A 21,786-nucleotide genomic window follows, 5' to 3' on the forward strand; every position below is an offset into this window, starting at 1 on the left:
CAGAGTTTCATACAACAATTTATGTCACCGGTCGCATCAGTCTAGTGTATTACAACACTAGCGGCCAACACGAGTCGATTAGAGCCCAGCCAACAGAAGCTATCAGTTTCATCGAGCGTAAAAGGAACGTCTCTAGAGCTTCATCGGGCGGCCTGCGTGTCGTGCGGCGATAAGAGTAGGCTCTACAAATGCAAGCGTCGCATACATTGCCAGTGCGCGACGAGCAGCATGAGCAACGCGGAGAGCGCTACTAAGCCGCTCCAGAGGACAGGGCACGTCGCCACTTCGTACAAGAACGGCGTGCTCGTCTGGGGAGGCTACCGGGTAGGTTCATCAGAGGAGGACCATTTGCGACGCCGGCGATTCCCGCAGCAGGCGGCGGTTCGTGTTTATTTGTTTTGGTACGAACGATGCGTGCTTATTAATAGCCATCGCTGTGCGAGCATGTTTCGCTTTTGGTCGTCGCTGCGCTTCGAAAGTGCAGCGACGCCGCGCGATGTGGACACAGCTGCTTCTGACAGCGTACGAAGCCCGCTTAACCGCACAGCGTGTTCAAACTTGCCGTCAACCGTCTTCACGAAACCATGAACGACACGGGTATGTGTAATGATGCTGCCGTAACGACCGGCTGATGCATGGTGTACCGTTGCAGCGCTGCCTGCAGTTTGCTCGCGGTTAGCTGTGTGCATCGTGGTTTAATTAACTACATAACGGACACCTCGCTTTGACGAATTGCACAACGTTAGACGACGTTGTGCACGGTGCGTGCACTCTGCACACCCTTTCCGCGGAAAGGAGCGCTTACAGTTTGTGGTTGCGAACCATTGCAGGAGACGGAGCGATCGACGAGGTACCTGCCCGGCAATGAGCTCTGGTTTTACGACACTTTCCTCGAAAGATGGTAAGAAAGTTGAACGTTTCTTAGCGGTGTCAGCATGACGTCTGTCGCGAACTTGCGTGGGACGTTACGACTTATGCTCGCGTGACAAGCACTACAAAGCACACGGACTTGGTGGTGGGTGCCATGGGCCACGGATTGCCAGTGACGTCCGCAATCGAGCATGTTGCAACATTGTCGGCAACAAGGAAAGGGAACAGTTTCGAAAACGCGGCCATTTCGGGCTGTCAGCTATTCTTGGCCCGGGCGGGCGTCTCGCGAAACAAAAGGGCACATCTGCGAGTCAGCCGCGCGAGCAGCCATGTGGTTGCTTCATTTGGCAGTGTGCCAACGACTCTCCGATTTGGTGATCTCGCGTGTGTCGTTTTTTTTTTATCGCCTCAGTTACAATGAAAGCATTAGGCAGTTTAACAGGGTTTGTCTTTTTCCACTTGACGATGGTGAGTTAGCGAAACGGGAGGCTGCAGGCAGTCTCGCCGAATCCGAAACTGCCCGAGCGCGTGCGAAAGTAGGCTGGCTTCACGGCAACACTTCACGTCGTGCTGGGAAGCACGTCGAACGGTACTTATTGCTCGTGTTGGGTGGGAAACGCGCGTCATTCCAACACGCACTAGACAGGCGAAACGAATAAAGTGAAGCGTCTTCATAAGGTGTGTTGAACACTGGCGCCGAGCAAATAAAAAAAATTTGGTTGATTCGTTTTGGTTTGTATACATGCACGTAAAAGAGTTCCCATGAACTTTGCATGGTTGACGAGTTTGGCGCGGTTTGCGAGCTGAAAACATTACTTTCGAATCGAGGCTTGCCCGTCGCGACTTCCCTCGTTTTTGTCACGTGCGCTGCATGCTGGTAAAACCACTAATGATAAAACCCAAGTTATGAGCCTACTAGGGTTTAGCCGAATGTTTCAATATGACCCTCTTAATTAGCACTCAAATGTGTGTTGTTAACCCTTTCTGGACAGAAGACAAGCTCAGCTTGTCATGCATGCACTTGCCAAACAGACGAACGACGAGCCCAACTCGTCCAGCACCGTTTTGTGCTCGTCATCTGTTGTGTGGTTGTTTTGTACAACACCACATGGCATAACGTGCCTACTGAAATAAGTTATCAACTAAGTCTATTTGTTTTTTGCTTCTTTCAAGAGGGCATCGTTCATGGGATGAGTGAACGCTTCAAGATAGTGTGACAAAGAAAGCATAATGGTTCAGAGAGCTCAGCTTCTTCGAGTGAGAGCGATACAGTGGTATGTGGAAATAAGAAAACTCAAAACGTGCTATGAAACCAACCTATGTGCAGTGAAGCCTACCTTTGATACAGTTAAAGTATTTTTCTTATAAGCTTTGCCATTGTGATGCAAAATTTTCAGCAGAATCATCTGCGTGGAAAAAAAATTGTCTTTTTATGCGAGCTTGGTTCATTTATTCTGGTTGTGTGACTATTACTAATGCTGCCAGGGGTTACGTTCTTTGTGTAATATACATATGCCTTCAAACATTTTTTTTTTATTTATGTACCCTAAAGACCCTTTTACAGGCAATGCATAGGGGGTTACATAACATTACATAACACATTACGGTGAATAAATAATGAAACAATTCTAACAATAGTTGTAACAATTACACTTTCACTGCGTTTCATAACATGTACCTAACACAGGACCCCGCGTAATCTGACCGGAGACGTCCCACCAGGCACTTCGGGTGCAGTGGCCCGAGTGCTGGGGGACACGATGTACCTGTTTGGTGGATTCCATGCCGACCGCAACACCAACCAGCTGTACCGACTCGACCTGACCACGCTCACGTGGGAGCTGGTGGATGCGCAGGGAAACCTTCCGATCCCTTGCGACAAGACAGCAGGTTGGACGCACCAGGACTGGTGAGACACTGGGGCAACCAAATGAGCCTTTGCGGCCTGCTTCAGTTCCTTCCGTTTGCGTCTCATCCTTTTCACTTCAGTGTCGCTAAACTTACTCGCTATGATTGTTACATTTGCCTTGATATATTTTAAGAAAGCTTTAAAGGCTAATAAAATAAAAATCAGCAGACCAGCACTTCCCGTGGCTCTGAGCTCGTTTGCTGAGACAGCAGCAGGCTATTATAGTGGAAACTGCCATCTTCTCAAGAAGTTTTTTTATTTTTCTTAATTTCTTAATCACCTTCGTCTGCCGCAGTACTGGCCGCTGTGGCCTCCGAAATGTATGCGCCGACGCCACCACTCTGAGTCACTATGTGGTGCAGTGATATGCCAAGTGGCCAAGCTGCGTGATAGAACAGTAGTTAGTTCGTCAAACTCTAAATTGTGCATCACAGAGCCGGTGGTGGGCAAAGTTTTCTCTGACGAGGAGGCCGACTATAAAAAAACAACAGCGTTGACTTGATGATGATACAACAGAGAGGACAGACGGACACACCAAACCTAGTTTCTAGCTTTCAGCTACTTAAAAAGTAGCACTTAAAAGTAGCAGTAGGAAGTTGCAGGTCGCGGGGTAGGGGTGTTGGAACCTGAAGGTTTGACCTGTGTCAATCTTGTGTAGTCTTTCTGATTGCTCTGTTGTTTCATTCCTCCTGTTTGGTGCGAATAAGCATGCTTGAAAACAAGTGTTGTCATCTGTCCATGCATTTGCAGTCTCTACGTGTTTGGTGGGTTTGGCATGGTGCCACGTGCGGGAGTGCAACGGCCGCTAGACTTTGCCTACGTCCATGACATGCAAGCACCTTGGGTAAGTATTTACTGTTTTTTGTAGGGTTGTGCCAATACTCAAATATGAATCGAATACTTTCAGTTTCAGTTTTAAAATTTCGTAATCACTTACTTTGAATGTGTATTCACTTATGGCCGAATTATACATGTAATTACATGAATATTTGAATCTACATATTGTGGGAAAGTGGGCTCGCTTAAGCTCACCAACCTGGAACTCTGGAAGCTTTTTGTTGTTGCTCATCTACAAGTTCTTGAATAAATGGACTTCTGAGTAGCATTGAAAAGCATAAATTCATTTCTTTTTTTCATTTAAAAATTTTCACCACAATTCTGCTTCAAGCTGCTTCTTCTGTTTTGGGAAGCAGAGAAAAGATTGTTTTTCATTCACTTTCTTAAAGAACATATTTCTCAAATATTTCAATTTTGCCAGAAAATGTCGCTATTAAAACACGCTCATTGCTTAGCTGATTGGTCTCTGTGAGTTTAACGCCACTGATTACCACAGATAATTTTCACATCTCCTTTTCGTGGTGATATTTTGTGTAACTCATAGGATAGAAGCCAAAAGGAAGGACTCTCTTTGTCCACTGCGTTAAGTACAGCTAAATGTTACAGGCTAAATTCTGCGTTTCATATCTTGTGTCAGTTTTTTGTTTGTATATAACCCACCTTGACAGAAGGCTGTTGTTCGGAGCAGTGTCTTCGGTTCCTGTCCTCTTTCTGGTGTAATTGACTGGCCGCTTGCATTTTCATTTCATCCAGAGGGGATGGACCAACCAGTTGGTGGTGTTCAACACCCACACCAACACTTGGAACTGGCCCATGTACAAGGTTTGTAACTGAATCTGATTCCTTGGTGGGGCACTAAACAGAGGAATGTTTAATCAGCCTAGATTGGGCGAATACCATAGGATTGAAACTTGACACTCGCATCACATCGCCATCAGCAAGGAATGGCGGCACTCTCGGATTGTCGCCTATTGAAGGCTTGCAGTATACTTCCAACGGCACCACATGCTGTGAAACAGATAGGCGAAGATGCTTATCGCAACAGGGTGGGTGGCGATAGATGTGAATGCATTGCGACGACCCCGGAGAAGGTTTGCTGGTGCCAGAATAAGAAACTGAGTGAGCACCGGCGTTTTCACTTGAGACGGGCAGGCGAGTATTGCACTGAAGCTGCCACAGCAGGTGGCTATATACTGTTCTTGATTGTGCACACCTCACGCATTTTCTTGTTTACGCGGGACCTGGAGGCCGAAAAACATATGATCACAGTTTGGCAGTGTACCGTTGGTTCCGAAAAATTGTGTTTTACGGGAACATGTGAACTAGTAAGAAAAATAAGCGGCGCTCTGTTGGGTCATTTTTTGTGTTCTTTATCACGAACATTGGCACCGGGAAATTGTACATAACGGGATCGTATCAGCCGAAGTTCTACTGTAGTTGTCCCACAGCAAGTACAACAAGGCCCGTCTATTGCATTGCTTGTTACTTGAATATCGCATGCATGTGGTTGCTTCCTTACTGTGAGCTTTGCGAGCCAGGAGAACAAGCGTGGCACTACGTAGTACACAAACTATCAAAGCATGAGAGCACAGATGGTGCGGAGTTGGGCAGAACAACCTTTCGCCTACCTGTTGCATCGCTGTCAAAGGTAATGCCAATGAGTTCTCTTTTCTAAAAATTGATTAGAAAGAGACAAGTACCATTTTCTTCTGTGTTATAATGCAGTGCAATGATCTTTTTGTTATCAGTGGTCGAGTAGCAGTGGCGGAATTGTACTGAGATGTTGCTCCGTCATTGGGATAGTGCTAGGATCTCCCTGTGGAGTCTCAAATCATGTGCTTCATCTACCTAAATTTCTCAATTGCAAAAAAAAGCTCTGTTCTCGATAATATTGATGCCTTGAATGTTTTCTAGCATTATTGTATGACTTCAGTTTGACTGAATGTTTGCCTGTAGTGTTCCTTTAAAGAATCCAAGGTGGTCAGAATTAATCCTGAGTCCCCCACTAAGATGTGCTTCATGATCATATTGTGGTTCTGGCATGTAAACCACAGAGTTTAACTTTAATCTTAGTATTCCAGAGGAGTAAGACGTCCATCTAAGCTAACTTCAAGTTAATCTTTACGACCTAAAAATGCAACGAGTTCTTCCTCGGCACATTGTGAATTCTTGCAGCTTGTGTTTATGAGCTGCTTAGGACTTGCAGTTGAAATTTTGTCAACAACTGTTTATATTGTGAGCTGGTTGCATTACCTGAAAAAAAAAAATGAACAAAAGCCGTCGGAGGACAGTTGTTAAAGCCATGGCTTCCTGGTAGACCCGCTGAGGTACGCTGCTGGGGGCACTTATTGGTTAGCTCTGTAGGTTAACCCACTCGGCACTGTGATGTACGGACCTCTTGGGGTACACTCAACAGGTAGTCTTTAGCCTCACCATGTGACGAGACAAGAGATACACTGGTGTATTCATTTTTTCTTCATCTCTGGTTATAGTACTATCAGATGCTGTGACCAGGGCGTCGTGTAGCGTTTACTCTTTCTGCAAATTGCTTTGTTGAATCCTGCATCCACATGGCAGTTCGACTAAAGAATGCTGTCTTTGTTTTACGCAGAATGTTGTCTTTCGCTGCCCGGGACAAATTGCCGCCAATGATGTGATTGTAGCTGGAGTGTCTGTATAATCTCTACTACAATGAAAAAGTGGTGCAGGGAAAAGGATTTGTAACTGTTATTTATTGTTGGAGTGTCACATGAGACTTACACCAAACCTAAACTTTGATTGAGATACTATGTGGCTACATGCTTGAAGTTCTCCGGTGATATGAGAGTTCCATTTGATTTCCAGGGCCGAGCACCGGTGGCCCGAGCAGCTCATGCGGCTGCGCAAATTGAAAACCTCGTCTTCATCTTTGGTGGCCGGCACCAGCAGAGCAGGCTTAACGATATCCACCGGCTAGACCTCGATGCTATGCAGTGGAGTGGCACGTAAGTGGCCCCGCAGCCTTACCAACCTTATACTGGACATAGTAAAAAGGCACGACAAAGAAAATATGCTGGCCTTTGGTGTTATTATTATTATTATTGTTGTTGTTAAAATTTGGGAAGGTTGAGATAAGGGAGGGGTTTTCAAAACCCAGGTAGCATCGTCGTTACATTTCTGAATAAAAATTGTGTAGAAACTATCAATGATGATTGTCAATGTATGCGAATAGCCCTATTGAACAAAAGAAAGAATGTTTTCCTTGCCAAGTCCGACCATCAAGCAATGAGGAAAAGCAATCAAAGTAGCCAGAGAAAGCGTTTCACTTTGAACATGCTAAGGAGCCTGCGGGCACGGTGGGAGCAGAGCTTTCCATGACAGCCAACTTGCAATTTTGGAGCTTAAGACCCCTCATGTAGGGTAAATGAGCAATTGCCCCTTCGGGCGAGCTTACTGGCATACCTTCATCTGGTTTCTCGTATCAAATTGTGATGCCTACTAGCTTGGCAGTGCTACAGTCAGTTGATGCCACCCAATACGAGCTTTATTGGGCAAACTTGTGCACTGACAACACGGCGGACATCCATCGTCGACATTCGGTGCAGGAACGCCATGCGTATTCCGAGGCTAGTATTTATGCATGGCCATGTACTACATCGGCATAAAGTGAAACACAAACAAGTTGGTAACGCCCACAGTGTATTGCTGAGTTTCTTGGTTTGTGCGCATTTCTAACCATGCCTTCTGTTGGGCTCCAAATAGTATGCAGCATGCTTTTAAACTGTCCACGGAGTGACTGTTCATTGCAACTGTAATGTAATCAGGCATAACAGGTGTTCTTATCAGTTTTATTTGTTTATTCGCATTTCAATTTATGCTGGTAAAGCACTGCAGATTGTTTGTGGTTTTCATGCATTTGATGTGGTGAGTGTGTGAACAGCTGAAAGCAAGTGTACCAGCTTGGCGCAGAAACAAAACACGATAACTACTCAGTTATGGGCCCCAAAAGATGGGCAAATGTGTTGCACTGCAACATTCATTCGGGCCAGAAATCTCGGGGCACCCTGCTCAGTGAATACAATTATTTTGCTCTGGGGCCTACCGACATCACGAAAGTGCAACATTGAGCTGATTAGTTTGCATTCAACATGTTGAACAACATACATGATGCGATCAGATAGAAAGACTTGATGCATGCTGCTGATGTCAAGGTTGTGCGATGCGGTAATTTGTCCATGCATGGCCTCTCTTCTCAGTCATTGGTAACAGAAGATGCATCCTTGTTGCAGGTTGGACACCGTTGGTGAGAAGCCGCGTGGTCGGTCGTGGCACAGTTTTACGGCACTTCCCCCGTTCCGCGTCGTCCTCTATGGAGGGTTCAGCCAAACGGAGGAACCACTGTGTAAGTCGGCGTACGCAAACACCGTTTTCAGCAATCGTCTAGTTATGGCCAATACGGTAGTGAGACGAGATGTTTCCTATGGCACCACAGAAGCTTGTACAAACCCGACTGTAGTATGAACAGAGCAAAGTGACCACACCACCCTTCTCTGCAGAACTGCAGCCACATTATAAAACAGTGCGCTGTAAATCGTTCACCAATTGTGTGTGTCTGTGCATTGTCGGCAGCTCTGTGCTCTATCACTTCGATGACTTGTGCGCACATTTTTTATGACAAAGATGATACAGAGCCAAAATTGCAAAGAGTCGTGGGGTTCCAAGAATTAAAACTGGACTTGTGAAGGAACTGAAACTGACATACAACACATTTCATGGAAAGATGCCAGCTTGCTCTTCTAACCTTGAGGCTGTGTGATTGGCCTCAACTGTCGTGAGCCTGGTTTCGTGCCATAAAAAAAAAAAAAAAACTCTGGGCTTGTTTTTATGCCGAGCAAGTGAAGTTGACAGGTGTACTGGCTTTTGAAGATCAGTAATATCAATAGTAAATATTTGATAAGTGGTTATATTTTCGTATTGAAACTTTCAAGGCAGGAGCATTCAGAGTTTCTTGTTGGAGCGGTTTGTGTAGCTGCCAACGTTTATGATTTTGTTTTTGTCACAAAGTGCCAGATTTTTCAGAGCTTGTTTGCAATTTCCATAGCAACTCAAATAATCTGAGTATTTTGGTTTGCATTTGGTTTAAAGCAAAACTGATTTCGAACAAATATGAATACAGAATGTATAGTGGCAGCCAAAATTTAGACTCGTTACATGAATGTTTCACAAATAATATTCATGAATATTTCTGTTAGCCAGATAATTCTAGCTGCTTCATTAGAGCAGTGTGTGTGCTAACAGTGTTCATAGAGAAAGAGGCTCGCAAATGTCTCAACAAACACTCAGTGGCATGAGTAATAAAACTGCTTTTAGTATATTTACACAAACTTAAATAAGTTCTTTTTGGCTTCGAGTGTAATCATTTTCATGTGTTCAAGTAGGCAGGTTTGACAAACACAGTAGCTTCCTTCAGCACCAGCATTGTGGAAGTTGCTCGGGCAACAGCTGTTGAAGAGTCAGAAGTGTTTTGTAAGGTGCCAGTTTGGGTGAGTTGATGTTCTGTGGGTTAAGTGCGACAGTACAGTGGGTCTTGTCTCTTGTTTTGCATCCTGTGTTGTGGTCCTTTTTAGTTGTGAAGCACCAAGAAGCAGATGACTTGTAGGTTGCTCATTGTGGGGGAGGTGACAATTATGTGCATTTGGAGTGCTAGTGTTGTGTTTCAAAGTTAGTTTGCACGTTTCAAAGTCCTGCTGCTGAAAAGAAGAAAGCAAGCTCTTTTTGCACTTATAATATCCATACCTTCAGGTGTCACCCGCATCGGAACGCTCACGCCATCTTTTGTCACATTTGCATAACTGCAGCACTGACTTCCACCATCGCATGTGTGTCAAGCGGTGAAGCCGGCCTTCGCGAGATGCTATTACCATGCAGGGAAGACAAACATGGGGGGACACGAGAGAGACGAGCACCCCAAAACTTATGTGGCCACTGTCTGTTGCTATCAATATTTGACGATACTGGCAACATGTAGCAGCTAGGAGGCAGCTGCTCTGTCAAAAAGCTGCTGATCTTGCGCGAAAATTTTCTTACCATCGCAGCTGACTGCTGGCTGTTTGTGGTTCCTGCCCTGACGTGGGTCCGTGTGGAGCTGCAACTTCCTCCACGGCTCTGGCATTCGGCTTGCCTCAGCTGCGAGAATGAGGTCATCGTATTTGGTGGCTGTGCGGGGAACATCTTTCAGCGTGGTGGCATCCATGCGGTAAGCTGATGGTATTTTACTGGGCATGAAACTTGGTTCGGTCTCCAGCCGCCCTCCGCTCACCAATAGCATCTGCAGAGCCGATCGATGGTGGTGATAAGCTGCATTTTTGTGAAAGTAACCAGTGTTTGGCTAGTTAGTGTTTGCCAAGGGACATATTAAACAGCGTAGGGGGAGACTCTTAATGAAAAGATTCACACTGAGAAGTTTCTTATCGCTGCTCACGTGCGAGTATAACGCCACCAGTAGCCAGCTGTTGGTTTCGTCCAATGATTTTCCTTGCTGTAGAAACAGTGGTTCATGGTGTTTTACATTACTTTTTTTTCCTCGCAGGAGGACACGATCATCACCCTATCCTTTTCGCCAAGAAGTCTGTACCGGTGAGTTGACATTGGTAGAGCAGCAATACCATGCTGTGCATGTGTCTCAGCGTGCTGTCCAGCCCCAGTGTAGTTTATTTGATGCTGACTTGATGCTGGAAAATCTACTGCTGAGGCTTGGCACTCGCAACTCGTGCTGGAAATTGGCAAAGTTTCACCTAAAGTCGTGTAGGCCACATTAGTCGCGTTTCTACTAATTCATCAATGGAAAACTCCCTATAATATCTCTGATTAACCTAGATCCCCTTATGTCGCATCTACGAGATTTGCTTCACAGAATATTTTTTGTTGCCTGCTAATTTCGCCTCAACTTGGCTATAGAATATGTTGCCCCCCAACCTTAAAGAATATTCTGCCATAAGTTGATAAAGAGTTGCGCACATTCTTGCAATATTCTTGCATCTTCTTTCCTTTTTTTTTCTTTTCTTTCATACCTATGTTTGATTGTTTATTATGCATTTATGCTCATATTTTATTCATGTATACACCAATTTGCTGTTTGCTGTAATAATTCTTACTTTCATTTTTGTAACTATTAGTAGGAAGTTTCGCCCTTACAGTCTGACTACGAGTCCTCCTTCTGTAGATACTGTGTAACTAAATGTACTTGTATTATGCACAATAACAATTGATTCCAATTATGAAGGATGATATGCCAGATAACAGCAGCTGTGACAAGCTCACCCAATCGTATGGCTGAGTACCCTGGCATTTGTAAGGCCACTTAGGCTGCGCTACACGACCATGTGGGATTTCTGCACCAATGCACAAGATATCGCAGCATGCCGCGCTTCTTAGTTTGCTTTGCTCTGATAAAGTCGAGAATGGCATAAGCGTCAACAAAAAGTTGTACCTCCTGCAGTCATCCGTCACCGCTTTCATGTCAATGACCCTTTTGCGGTGCAAGCGTGGGAGCCTGCCAAGATATTCAACCTATCCCATTGCGAGGAACCAGGCTTGCATTAGCACGTACGCTGCATAGCATCGACCTGCAATGTGTATGGCAGAGCATTCCAGCAAACCCAAATGAGATGTTTAGTTGAGTATGCGTGGTGCTCAAGCTTTCTACGCGCGTTCTATGCTCGCTCGCATATCTCTTCTTCACCATGGTGGCGAGAACCCAGTGTGCACACAAGGTCGTCCATACCAGGAGCAGTAGTGCAGGTTTTTCTCCCTTTTATTCCTGCAGGATCTGCCTGGAGCAAGTTCTACGACTGAGGCACCTTCTCCAGTCCCAGTGGCCAACGCTGCCTCCGTCTGTCCGAGACACGCTATACCTCATGCACGGGAACACGCAGGGCTCCAGGCTCGATGGATCATGAACAACGAGACCCACCATTGCTCACATGAAATGATGATGCAATATCAACTTGTATATAAAATTGACAGAAAGAGCTCTAATTTATAAGGCAGAGTAAAAAAAAAATTCTATCAACAAGACGTCTGGTTGTGTTGTCATCCATTGCCATGAGTGGCACTTGCTAACACTCCCAGGGCCAGATCTCATACACATACTACATGAATACCCAAGAAAGTGTACGAGGAGCATAACCACCACTGTAGCTCAAATGGTAGAGCCTCATAACGTAATGCGGAACGTGTGGGCTCAGTTCCCACCAGTGGCAAGTTGTCTTTTTTGTCCACTTTTTCCCCTTGCCTTATTGTGTCTACATATCAGTTAAAAACCACACTTGATTTCCCCTGCGCTTTCCTTGGCTTCGTATGGTGGTGCCTGACAAAAATCGATCCCCTCGGTACTCTGGCTTCCAGCTGCTTGTGTTTAGCTTCTCGGTGACATCATCGCCATCAGCCTATTTTATGTCCACTGCAGGACGAAGGCCTCTCCCTGCGATCTCCAATTACCTGTGTTCTGCGCCAACCGATTGCAACTAGCACTCACGAATTTCCTAATTTCATCGCCCACATAGTCTTCTGCCGTCCTCTACTGCGCTTTCCCTTCTCTTGGTACCCATTCTGTAACCATAATGGTCCAACGGTTATCTAACCATTCTGCCAAATGAAATTTGTGCCCAGGAAAGCAACTGCACCTGAGCTTTGCTGTTGAGCAGCAGAATTTACATATTTAAGGTTTGTGGCATAAAAGGTAAGCAATAAGAAAGAATAGACATTTTTACTTTGCCAAAGTAAATTCACGGCTTTAACTTAAAATTCACGGCTTTAACTTACCTTTTCATCGTTAGCCTCTTTTATATGTTCATCCATTTCAGTGCATTTTGCTGTTAAGCACGAGGTTGCGGGTTCAGTTACTGGCAACAGTGGTTGCATTTTGAAGTTTGGTGCACATTAAAGAAACCCGGGTGGTTAAAATTAATTTGGAGCTCTTCACTAAGGCATCCCTTGCAGCCACACTGCACCACCATCAGCTTGAAAATTAGTTGCACAGTGGCTGATGTGCACTACTAGTAGCCTACAAAGAACATATTGGCGAAATAACTTTTAGAAATGGTGTCACAGTAGCAAAGTTTCGGGCATTTGACAAACAACTAGGCGGCTGCTCGCCTTCGCTATCCTCTCCACTGACACTCCTCTTCGCCACATACTTCCATGCAGTGCAGGGAAAGCTAAGGGTCGCGTTGGCACACTAGAAGCAAAGCTCCTCCATTGTCGGCCCCCTTGACGCCCTCTGCTTGGAGCTGACTGAATGGAAGCTTCATAGAAGGTTCCCTGGTGCAGTACGGTCGAGCCCCCTCCATTCTCGAAGCAGACAGTCGGCCATTATCATGTAGGTGCTGTAGTTCCCTGTAGACCGACAAGTCGACAGTGTTTACCCCGGTAACATCGCCTGGAGCACCTCGTTCACATTGCTATGCAGGGAAAGGCCAGGAGAGGAGCATGGTATTGTTTTAGCAAATATGGGGCATCCCTTTGGCACACAGTGCTGCCGCATTCGCAAACAATTTATTAAAAGTTGTTTATTTGAAACCTTTAAAACAATGTCGGAGGTGGTTCAGGGCCCTTTAAGCCTCGGAAAAATATGTCTTGTGTCTGTTGCAACAAAAAGGCCTCTTTCGGCAGTCGCAGACTGGCTTGCAGCAAGCGTTGAAAGCAAATAGTATGATTGGAATCTACACGTTGGCTCCTTAATGCGAGCTTGCAAAAGGGAGCCAGTAGGCCTCGCAGGTTTCAATTGTCTTTGATTTCAATGGTCGTTCAATGTGCGACGGTGGTATTACTCCTCGTTTGTGTCAATAGACTCCCTTTAATGCCTACTAGTGCTCTGCCACCTTTAAACATGTTCTTCTCTTCCTTTGGCTTTGCCATTCCGTTGCGATAATAGAACATGATGTGGTTAAACTACACAACATCACATGCCGAGCTCCATTGCTTTCACACTGTTGCCTTCCCATTCCTCGAGACAAAGCTTTACCTTGGGAGCTTCTACCTGAACATTATACGAGAAGGGAGAAATTTCCTTGCTCAGCATCTCCTGCATTGAACTGTACTAGGTTTGCTACCTATAAAAGAAAAAGGTAAACTCTACTGAACACAAGGAGCATATTTTTCATTTAGACCACCACATTGCCAAAAAAAGCAGAGCCCCCCCCCCCCCCCCCACCTCCTAAAATAAATAAAAAATTTACGACTAACTCGGCAACAAATAACAGTACCGCAATACTGTAAGCTGCACCTAAAAAATTTTGCACTTGCATCCTGAGGTTTTATGTGTCAAAGCCACGATCCTATTGGCTGCCCCTGCCAGCAATTGAATGCGTGCCCTCGTGCTTAGCAGCACAATGCCATAGCTATTAATGCACGTAGGTGCCATTGCTGTACGGCGACATAATGGAACAAAATTGACGCATTATATACCACTCTGCAATGTATCGCTATATTTCGAATAGGACTTTCGCTAAGCCTTTGTAAACATTGTCACGAGCTGTCAACGTTGTATGAGCTGTCAACTTGTACATTACATAGCTGCTTCAGATGCTTCAAGAAATGCAGTTTACACAGTTGTGGTATCTGTTTTTAGTGAAGAGCTCATGCTTCATTTTTTTCTTTTTGTCACAGATTTTTGGTAACATCTGTTGCCCTACGATGCCCTAAATTAATATTTCACTCCCTACAGTTGCTGGAGTTCAGAACTCTCTCCTGAAGGCAACGTTTGTTGAAATCGGTTCAGCGACTACTCTTCTTGGGCAGATGACATGCCAGAAGACGTTGAGGCCACAACAAGGTGTGATCGCCAGCTCTATTCAGTAAATGGATGTTGAGCGAGCGTTAGCCAATTACCACAGCTGCTGGCGTGATGATGCAAAAATGAGAGCATATCTGCATTTCATGTGCATGTATTTGAATAGAGAAATTGGATATAAAGATAAGGAAAAGGTCAAGGTAAAGCCTCCACTTAATGCCTATAATTCTGCGTTCCATCGTTCATTACATGGTCCTTGGCAATGCGAAGTTTCTCAAGTGTACTGCACATGGAATGGTAGAGCTCCTAGGCAATTTTTCCTTTACAGTGACAGCTGTTATGGGCTCACTTCCCTGGTCATTTTGACGTGCACCAGGGCTGTAGCTGGAATCCATGCAAGAGAATTGCAAGGAAAGAAGAATTTTCATTGTGTTGCGAGGATTCAAACTTACGACCAACAGACTGGCAATCCAGAATTCCACCTCTCAACCACTCTGCCACTGCTACAGTAGTGGAGAATACCGATTCTGGAGAGCATGATCACACCAGCAGCTGTGACGATAGGCTGACGCTCGCTCTCAACATCCATGTACTGGATAGAGCTGGCAATCGCATCTTGTTGTGGCCTCAACATGTGTTCTAACATGTCGTCTGCCCAGTTGTTGCCTCAAGTTGTGGGGGTGTTCTTGCATGAAGTTTTCTTCCACATGTTGGTTGGTTGGTCTTTAGTGAAATGGCACAACCTACTCAAGGGTAATGGGCCACGAATTTTATGAATGCTTAATTGATGGCACAACCGCACTGTAGCAGATAGGTCATGAACCGGGTGGTAATGACAATGAATGAGTGCGTCTGCCTCATCTTCATCAGTCTTGTTTTATGCCCAGTAATGGTTATCAGCAGTGCCGACGTCTTTCCTTCCAGATTAACATGAGCCCTATTAATGGGGCAGCCCAAATATGAATTTGAGAAAAGCTAAACAAATGCAGCAGTATGAAGCTAAAGGGCTGTTTTAGTAATGACCACTGGCTAAGTCACGATAGGTAAAAGGAAGAAAAAAAGCAGTGTCGTTCCACTTCACCACCGGCAGATGTACCCTCAACAAACAAACATGACTTGCACTTCTTGAAGGACTGCTCGCTCGTGCCTGCAAATGTTTATTCCAAGAAACACCGTATGAAACCGCCCAAGGCTTGTTGCGCATTCCATTTCGCCACCTATTATATCACTTCTTTGTGTTACAGGCTCAATTTTTCTTTTTCTTCGCAAGAAATGAGGCAAAATTACAACTTTCTTGTAAGCATGATAACAGCCAAAACTTGTTAAAGCATTTCTTTGATGCTTCCCCATGAAATTCCTTAAAACTACTATGCAATGCTTCATGCCCCAGCTATAGTTTAGCAACGTCAACTTAAGAGGAAGCTTTAGCACGGGTCCAACTTCGATGTGGCCTATTCAAATACATGTAAAACGCAAAAACGCTTTCCTGAGATAACTGCTGGACCGATTGTAATAAAATTTGTTGCATTTGAGAGAGAAAGTGAAATTCTAGTGACTGTTGCAAGAGGAATTTCAATTTTGGGCCTGAATTTCGATTTTAAGAACTTTTTAAATAATTTGCAAGACAGAAAATAATAGATGCACAAGTTTTTAAGTTAACTGTGAATCAAAAACAGCTATTGCAGCTCTGTAAACGGCATCCATTAGATCATTCAAAGCGGACAAAGTCTATATGTCAATTTATATCTTAGGTGAATCTGTTACGTTGTGTACAAGGGTTCTGCAAAAACGATTTCCATATTACTGACTTCCTTTAGATTCATGTGTAACATATCAGTTTTGTCTGTTTGACATGTACCATCACATGCAATTCACAGAATTTATATAACTTTTCCTTGCCGAGTTAGAGTTCTAAACTCTAACTCAGCAAATGTTATATTTTTGACAATTTTTAATTAAAAAAAATGACATAAATCAAGAATTCGAAACCAACAGTCACTATATTTTAAGTTTTTCTTTTAAATGCAACAAACCTTGTCAAATTTGGTGCAGTGGTTGCCGAAACAAAACGAATTCTTCTTTTACATGTATTTAGATGGGAGCACTCGTGCTAAAGCTTCCCCTTAATCCACATTGGTCATGCAAAAAAAAAAAAGTTTGGTAGCATGTTACACTCCTGTAACACATGAAGGCAAAAGCATGATGCACACGTGGTAATGTGTGAAGTTTCACGTTCTGTTGCGCAAAACAGAGAAAGCGAGTCACACCAACCAAAGCACATGGAATTCAAGAATAATTTATTTCACGACCTAAGACAAAACTTCCTACTTTGTACATAACTGCAGTCCATAGACATCTTCGATGACAATGCAGCTGGTGGATTGCTATGCATCCCTTTCTGTTGGCAACATCCGCTAAAACACTCGCACAGCTAAACATGAAAATTGTAAAATAATGCTGCTCCGAGTTAACCAGGATCCCATCAACCTGGCGCCAACACCAGATGTGCGTGTAATCACGCATAATAAGTAAACTTTTCTTACAACTCATCCCTTCCCCGAAAACCATTAACAAAAGATAGCGTACAACATATCCCACGTTTCCCATATAAATAAACCCACACAGCTGAAAAGGAACTACAGCCAAATAGTAATAGTAAACAAAGAACGTAAGAATTCATTGATTTCATATAAATGAGAGTTCCATCAGTAGTCAACCCTGGCATCACTTCTGTAACAAAGATCAATAACACAAAGTCTGCTGGTAGGTGTACAAAGGCAGACTTATGATTTTCAAGTTGCTTAAAATGTGAAAGAAAAAATGATTAGACTTGTTGCTGACTCAATGACTTATCACAAATCAAAGGCTTACAGCGTCGTTGAAAGAAATGGCACAAGGTGTATGCAATAAGTTCACTCCTGTAACGAAATCTTTTTTTTTTTTCAGAGAACCAACTTTTTCATTCGTCTATGGCACAGACGTGAGCTCAATTTTGAGATGTCAAATAAGCTCACATGTGAATGCCCCTTAAAATATGGCATCCTGAAAACTGCTGAATGAAACTGACTGACAACATAACCACCATTCTTTTCTGTTAACTTGGCTCAGACTAGGAGTTCTAGCTATAGGAATGGCACAATGAGTAAAATTCAGGGTGACAACAGTCTTAAATGCACGTGAACAAGTGCGGAAGCTACAGGAAAATGGATGGTCAATACCACTTGAGATGTAATGCCTTCACAAGCAATGCAGCAGGTGAACAGCGCCCTGTAGCAATCACGTCAACTAGTATCAATAACATTCATACATGCAGACGAACGTCTGTGAAAGCACTTACACGCAACACAGTAGCAGCATGTGTCAAGGAGCCAAAAATATCTATGCGAGAATTTTGTTGCACGGCAAGACTGTACAGCACCTTTGAGATGTCTGCAAGGACTGCCACAGTGAAATGTGACACGACCGTGCAGTAAGCAGTCACAGTGCATCATGACCGTGACGTGACCACAACCGTGGCATGCTTACGTCACGATCATGACGCAGATATGTCACGACCACATCACAATGAACCATGATATGACCATGACATCTGCCGTGGAGATGTACTGAAAACAAGCTTGTACAACACTCAATTGCTACCTGTTCAATTACACATTTGCCTTTGGTTCACCTTAAATGCCGTTACGACATTACCTAGATCGCTCTGAGGCTAGGTCAGCATTTGTCACATAATACGGGCACGGCTTCTGTGCACGGCTTATGCTCTAGCATTTCTTGCATTTCCTGCACTGGTTTGCCAGCATTAAATCTCCGTGAAAAAGCTTGGGAGACACGCAACTATAGAGCGGGTGACAAAAAAACAGATAAGGGCATCACTGTATAAACCAGATAAACAATTCACAACAGGAGAGAGCAAGTGTCACAGCACAGCCAAGTAGAGAGGTCACCAGATGGGCACAACATGGTAACTGCAGGGTTTCAAGAGTTCTCCAAGCATCTCCAACCAGCCTAGTGGTCCAGGATGCGCAGGTTGCCAGACACAATCTTGTTTTCGAGCACGGCTGACGCTGGTATATCGATCCGGTCACCATGGTTGGCTATGATGATTACTGTGCCCTGTAAATGAAGTTCGCAATGGTTTTGTGTCAAGTACAAAGGTGCACAAACAAATGAACTGCCTCCTGGAGCTTTTCAACAGCATGATGCAGACAGCACAGGCACACACAACTAGAAGATTTGCCGCCATTGTCTCATTACATTGTCCCAGAAACATTGGCCCATTACACATCTCGTCAAGAGTTCCAACATTGCAATATTGTGAAAGTCAACTGCAGATGTTGGTATGCACAGACTAATGTAGACGATTCATAATACCATAACTGATTGCCATTATGAGTAGTATGTGCTGTGCTTTCTCATCATGAAGTAGCTGTGTGCACTGATGACAGAAATGGCAGCAGAAATTTGCCGATATCAGCGAGTTCATTTTGCTGCCCAGATACACACTGTGCTGTCCGTTGTGTCGCATAAAGGTGCCATCACTGCCGAGACAATGGCCACACCTTTGCAATGCGGGAAATGTGAGCCCAACTGGTATGCATGTGTACACGTATGCACGCGCGCAACAAGCAAAAACAGCCTTCAACGACAACTCACCCTGAGGGAAACACCCTTGCCAAAAGTGACGTCGCCGGACACCGTCAGGTGGTCCAGTTCCAAAATGTCCGGTATGCTCGCAAACCGGTTCAGGAAATCGCGCACCTGCATTGTAGACCAAAGCGAGACTCTAGATTCCACCATGCACTCATTACACCGTGTTTATACACACAAGTTACATCCATGACAAAGGCTATGCGCAGAAGTTAGTTACTTCAATCGCTACAGTGCTTCTTTTGCCAACGTTTGCCCTGAGAACACACCTTTTGTGGGATTCATATGAACTGTATTTACGATTATTTACATTTAGACACAGTACATAAGGAGCAGCAAGCTAGGCACAGGAGAGATGGCAATACAGTGTTTTTAAATCACGCCAACTTGATCAGTGACATTGTTTTTGCTGATTTAGCCTGCTTCAGAAAGTTCTCTTACTCAAAGCGAGTAGCCCTCTGTCTAGTGCCTTGCATTTACACAAAAGGGCGGCCGCAGGCACCATCATAATTTCTTTCTTATATGCATTTTTTTCCTTAAATCTTGCTCGCCACATCCTTCAACACACTTAAAACATTTTTGTAAACATAATTTATTTTTTGAAAAATTTACGCAACAATCCTAAATTCGAGAGTTGGGCAGTACGGAGTTCTCAAACACAGCTGCTTGCTGTAGAAGGAAACAAGCTGAGACGAGACATTCTCAGCAATTGGGAGAAAAGTGGTCGGCGAGATTAACCAGTGATTCTGGCCGCACATCCGAACCTTTCGAACTTGCTGCACAGCTAGCAGGCGGCCCATACCTTGGAGAAGTGGTTGTCGCCCAGCTTGATGAGGGGCACGGTTGGGAAGGCACGCTTGGGGCTCATGACCAGAGTGCCAAACTTCATGTGATATAGGTTGCTCATCACCAGCAGCAGGTCAGAGGTCTTCTTCACCGGGAGGAAACGACTGCGCGGCACGTTGATGCCTGCAGGTTTCGATGGCGTACGCGACATCAGCCAATGCAGAATATACAAGCCAGGACACGTGGGTGCAACATGTCATCATGAGCCCGTTCAAGATGCATGACTGTCCGACAACGTACACAGGGGACACTCGTCCACCTATTCAGCTTGACCTGCATTGCGCCATCTCAGTGGCGTGTGTGTCTGCATTCTATATTCATTTCTTGAACAATACGCACGCGCCGTCACCCTGATGAAGACAATGAACTGACCCCCTTGTTCAAGCCCTCAGATACATTGCTCACTGTTGCAATTGCTTATGTAAATATATCTTGCAAATAGTCTTTCGTATAATTGCGGCTCCATGTGCGCAAAAACATGAAGCACAGTGCACACTGATGCTAAAAGTAAGCTACAGTTACACAAACACCGAACACAGATGAGAGTCCTGTAACATACTTCCAGAATGGCAAGCAAAAAAGGGCTTTACAAGGGCTGTTGGTGCCCATCTTATGTTCAAATGCACTGAAAGAGTGCATGTGGTTACCGGTGAACTTACAATTGTGGGAGTTCCACTCTGCGTGCGACTAGGGCTGAAGGCGAGCTCTGGACATAGCCCCACGCAGTCGCTTTGTGTTACTCCCCAATCTGTAGCGCGGGAATCGTGGCTACATAGGGTTCGAACGAATAAGGCAACCAGCGGCGTCAACTGTAAGAACGTTTATTGCTACCGGCAATAAAGAACCCTGGCAGAGGAACATCCTCTCTGTAATTGGGAATTGAATTGGGAGAGGGCATAGCGCACCTCTCTCCTGTCTATGTCGGCTCTCGACACGACGGCGCGGGGGAAGATGGGCGCGTGTGCTCCCCACACAGTAGCCATCTAAATTTGCCACAGGATAAGTTTCAATGAGAAATGAAGCTTTCAAGTTTAGCCTGGACTATTTCAAAACTAAGCCTTCTTTCTCGAACCTGAGAGTCAGTTCCTGCAAGCCTGCACATTCCAGCTAGCAATAACCCCCAACAGAAAGCTTATCAAGAACAGCATCACTGCCTGAAAAATGTATGAAAAACAAGTTACGCCAATGAATTAATTGCAATGTGAACACTCTTTTTACATTACTACATATTATCGAGCTCAAAATGTGACACGAATCTATGAGCAGTTGCTGTGCACACATATCGTATCATATCGCTTGTCAATGTCGCTCACACCACCTGAATGTACTACTAGTAACTCAAAAGGAAAGTCCTGGCAGAACCCATCTGACGATGACCTTTGACGTTAATGCGATTAGCATTCAAGCAATGTAGCGATGCACCGTACTGCTGAAGATATCTTTTAGTTACTATATAATGTGGTCATTCACAGGTTCCCACTGCTTCATGCTCAATACCAATTGCACATATGAGGGGGTCCGTTCCTCTAGCTTGGCAGCTGATACGGCCCTTAAGTGGATGTCCTAATTGCAAGAGAGGCTCTGTGATCAGTTGCAGGCATAGTCGCAATTGATGTAATAGCGGGGGCAACATGCAGCTGATCTATTTTTTACTGGGTGAACTTGAGCACTTTCAGATGCCGCAAAGAAAAGTTCAGTAAGAGAGGCCTCCCAACAGCAGTTTTGTCTCACTGGCACTGCGGAATTAAAGTTTAGCCCATCTGACTTGACATGATTACATACACATCTCTTTCAGGTGTAAAATTTTCATTTTTATTGTCAACTAGAAGAACACACATTCTCACATCTATTAGCACTGTATTTACATGAATCTAACGTGTGCCCATGAATGTAATATACAACC

General features: G+C 44.6%; 2 protein-coding genes across 10 annotated transcripts in view; one reads left to right on the top strand and one right to left on the bottom strand.

The window, feature by feature from the left end:
- Positions 1–67: 67 nt before the first annotated feature.
- Positions 68–11,669, top strand: LOC135919721 (kelch domain-containing protein 2-like). 2 transcript variants are annotated; one of them, XM_065453579.1, is made up of 10 exons: positions 68–381; positions 831–901; positions 2,558–2,779; positions 3,530–3,623; positions 4,370–4,438; positions 6,461–6,600; positions 7,885–7,997; positions 9,691–9,851; positions 10,185–10,231; positions 11,421–11,669. In XM_065453579.1, the coding sequence occupies exons 1-10, from the start codon at positions 229–231 to the stop codon at positions 11,551–11,553; spliced, it is 1,203 nt and encodes a 400-aa protein (XP_065309651.1). In that variant the 5' UTR covers positions 68–228; the 3' UTR covers positions 11,554–11,669. The 2 variants fall into 2 exon arrangements, with proteins under 2 accessions (XP_065309651.1, XP_065309652.1); XM_065453580.1 differs by having other exon boundaries at positions 72–324.
- A 4,998-nt stretch (positions 11,670–16,667) lies between these two features.
- The window catches only part of UGP (UDP-glucose pyrophosphorylase), a 63,181-nt gene continuing 58,062 nt past the window's right edge, over positions 16,668–21,786 (bottom strand). For all 8 annotated transcript variants that reach the window (XM_065453616.1, XM_065453615.1, XM_065453622.1 and 5 more), the window contains 3 exons: positions 19,840–20,006; positions 19,044–19,148; positions 16,668–18,503 (listed from right to left, as the gene is read on the bottom strand). In XM_065453616.1, the coding sequence (XP_065309688.1) occupies positions 18,396–18,503; positions 19,044–19,148; positions 19,840–20,006 (380 nt within the window). In that variant the 3' untranslated portion in view covers positions 16,668–18,395. The remainder of the gene's footprint in view (positions 18,504–19,043; positions 19,149–19,839; positions 20,007–21,786) is intronic.

The sequence above is a fragment of the Dermacentor albipictus genome, chromosome 7 (genome assembly GCF_038994185.2).
Source record: "Dermacentor albipictus isolate Rhodes 1998 colony chromosome 7, USDA_Dalb.pri_finalv2, whole genome shotgun sequence".
NCBI classification, from domain to species: Eukaryota; Metazoa; Arthropoda; class Arachnida; order Ixodida; family Ixodidae; genus Dermacentor; species Dermacentor albipictus.

Excerpts from the sequence above, each read along its gene's own strand:
- LOC135919721 (XM_065453579.1), top strand. The coding sequence starts at position 229 with ATGAGCAACGCGGAGAGCGCTACTAAGCCGCTCCAGAGGACAGGGCAC. Across the intron at positions 7,998-9,690 it reads CCAAACGGAGGAACCACTGT|CTGACTGCTGGCTGTTTGTG; the intron begins GTAAGTCGGCGT and ends TTACCATCGCAG. Across the intron at positions 10,232-11,420 it reads TCGCCAAGAAGTCTGTACCG|GATCTGCCTGGAGCAAGTTC; the intron begins GTGAGTTGACAT and ends TTATTCCTGCAG.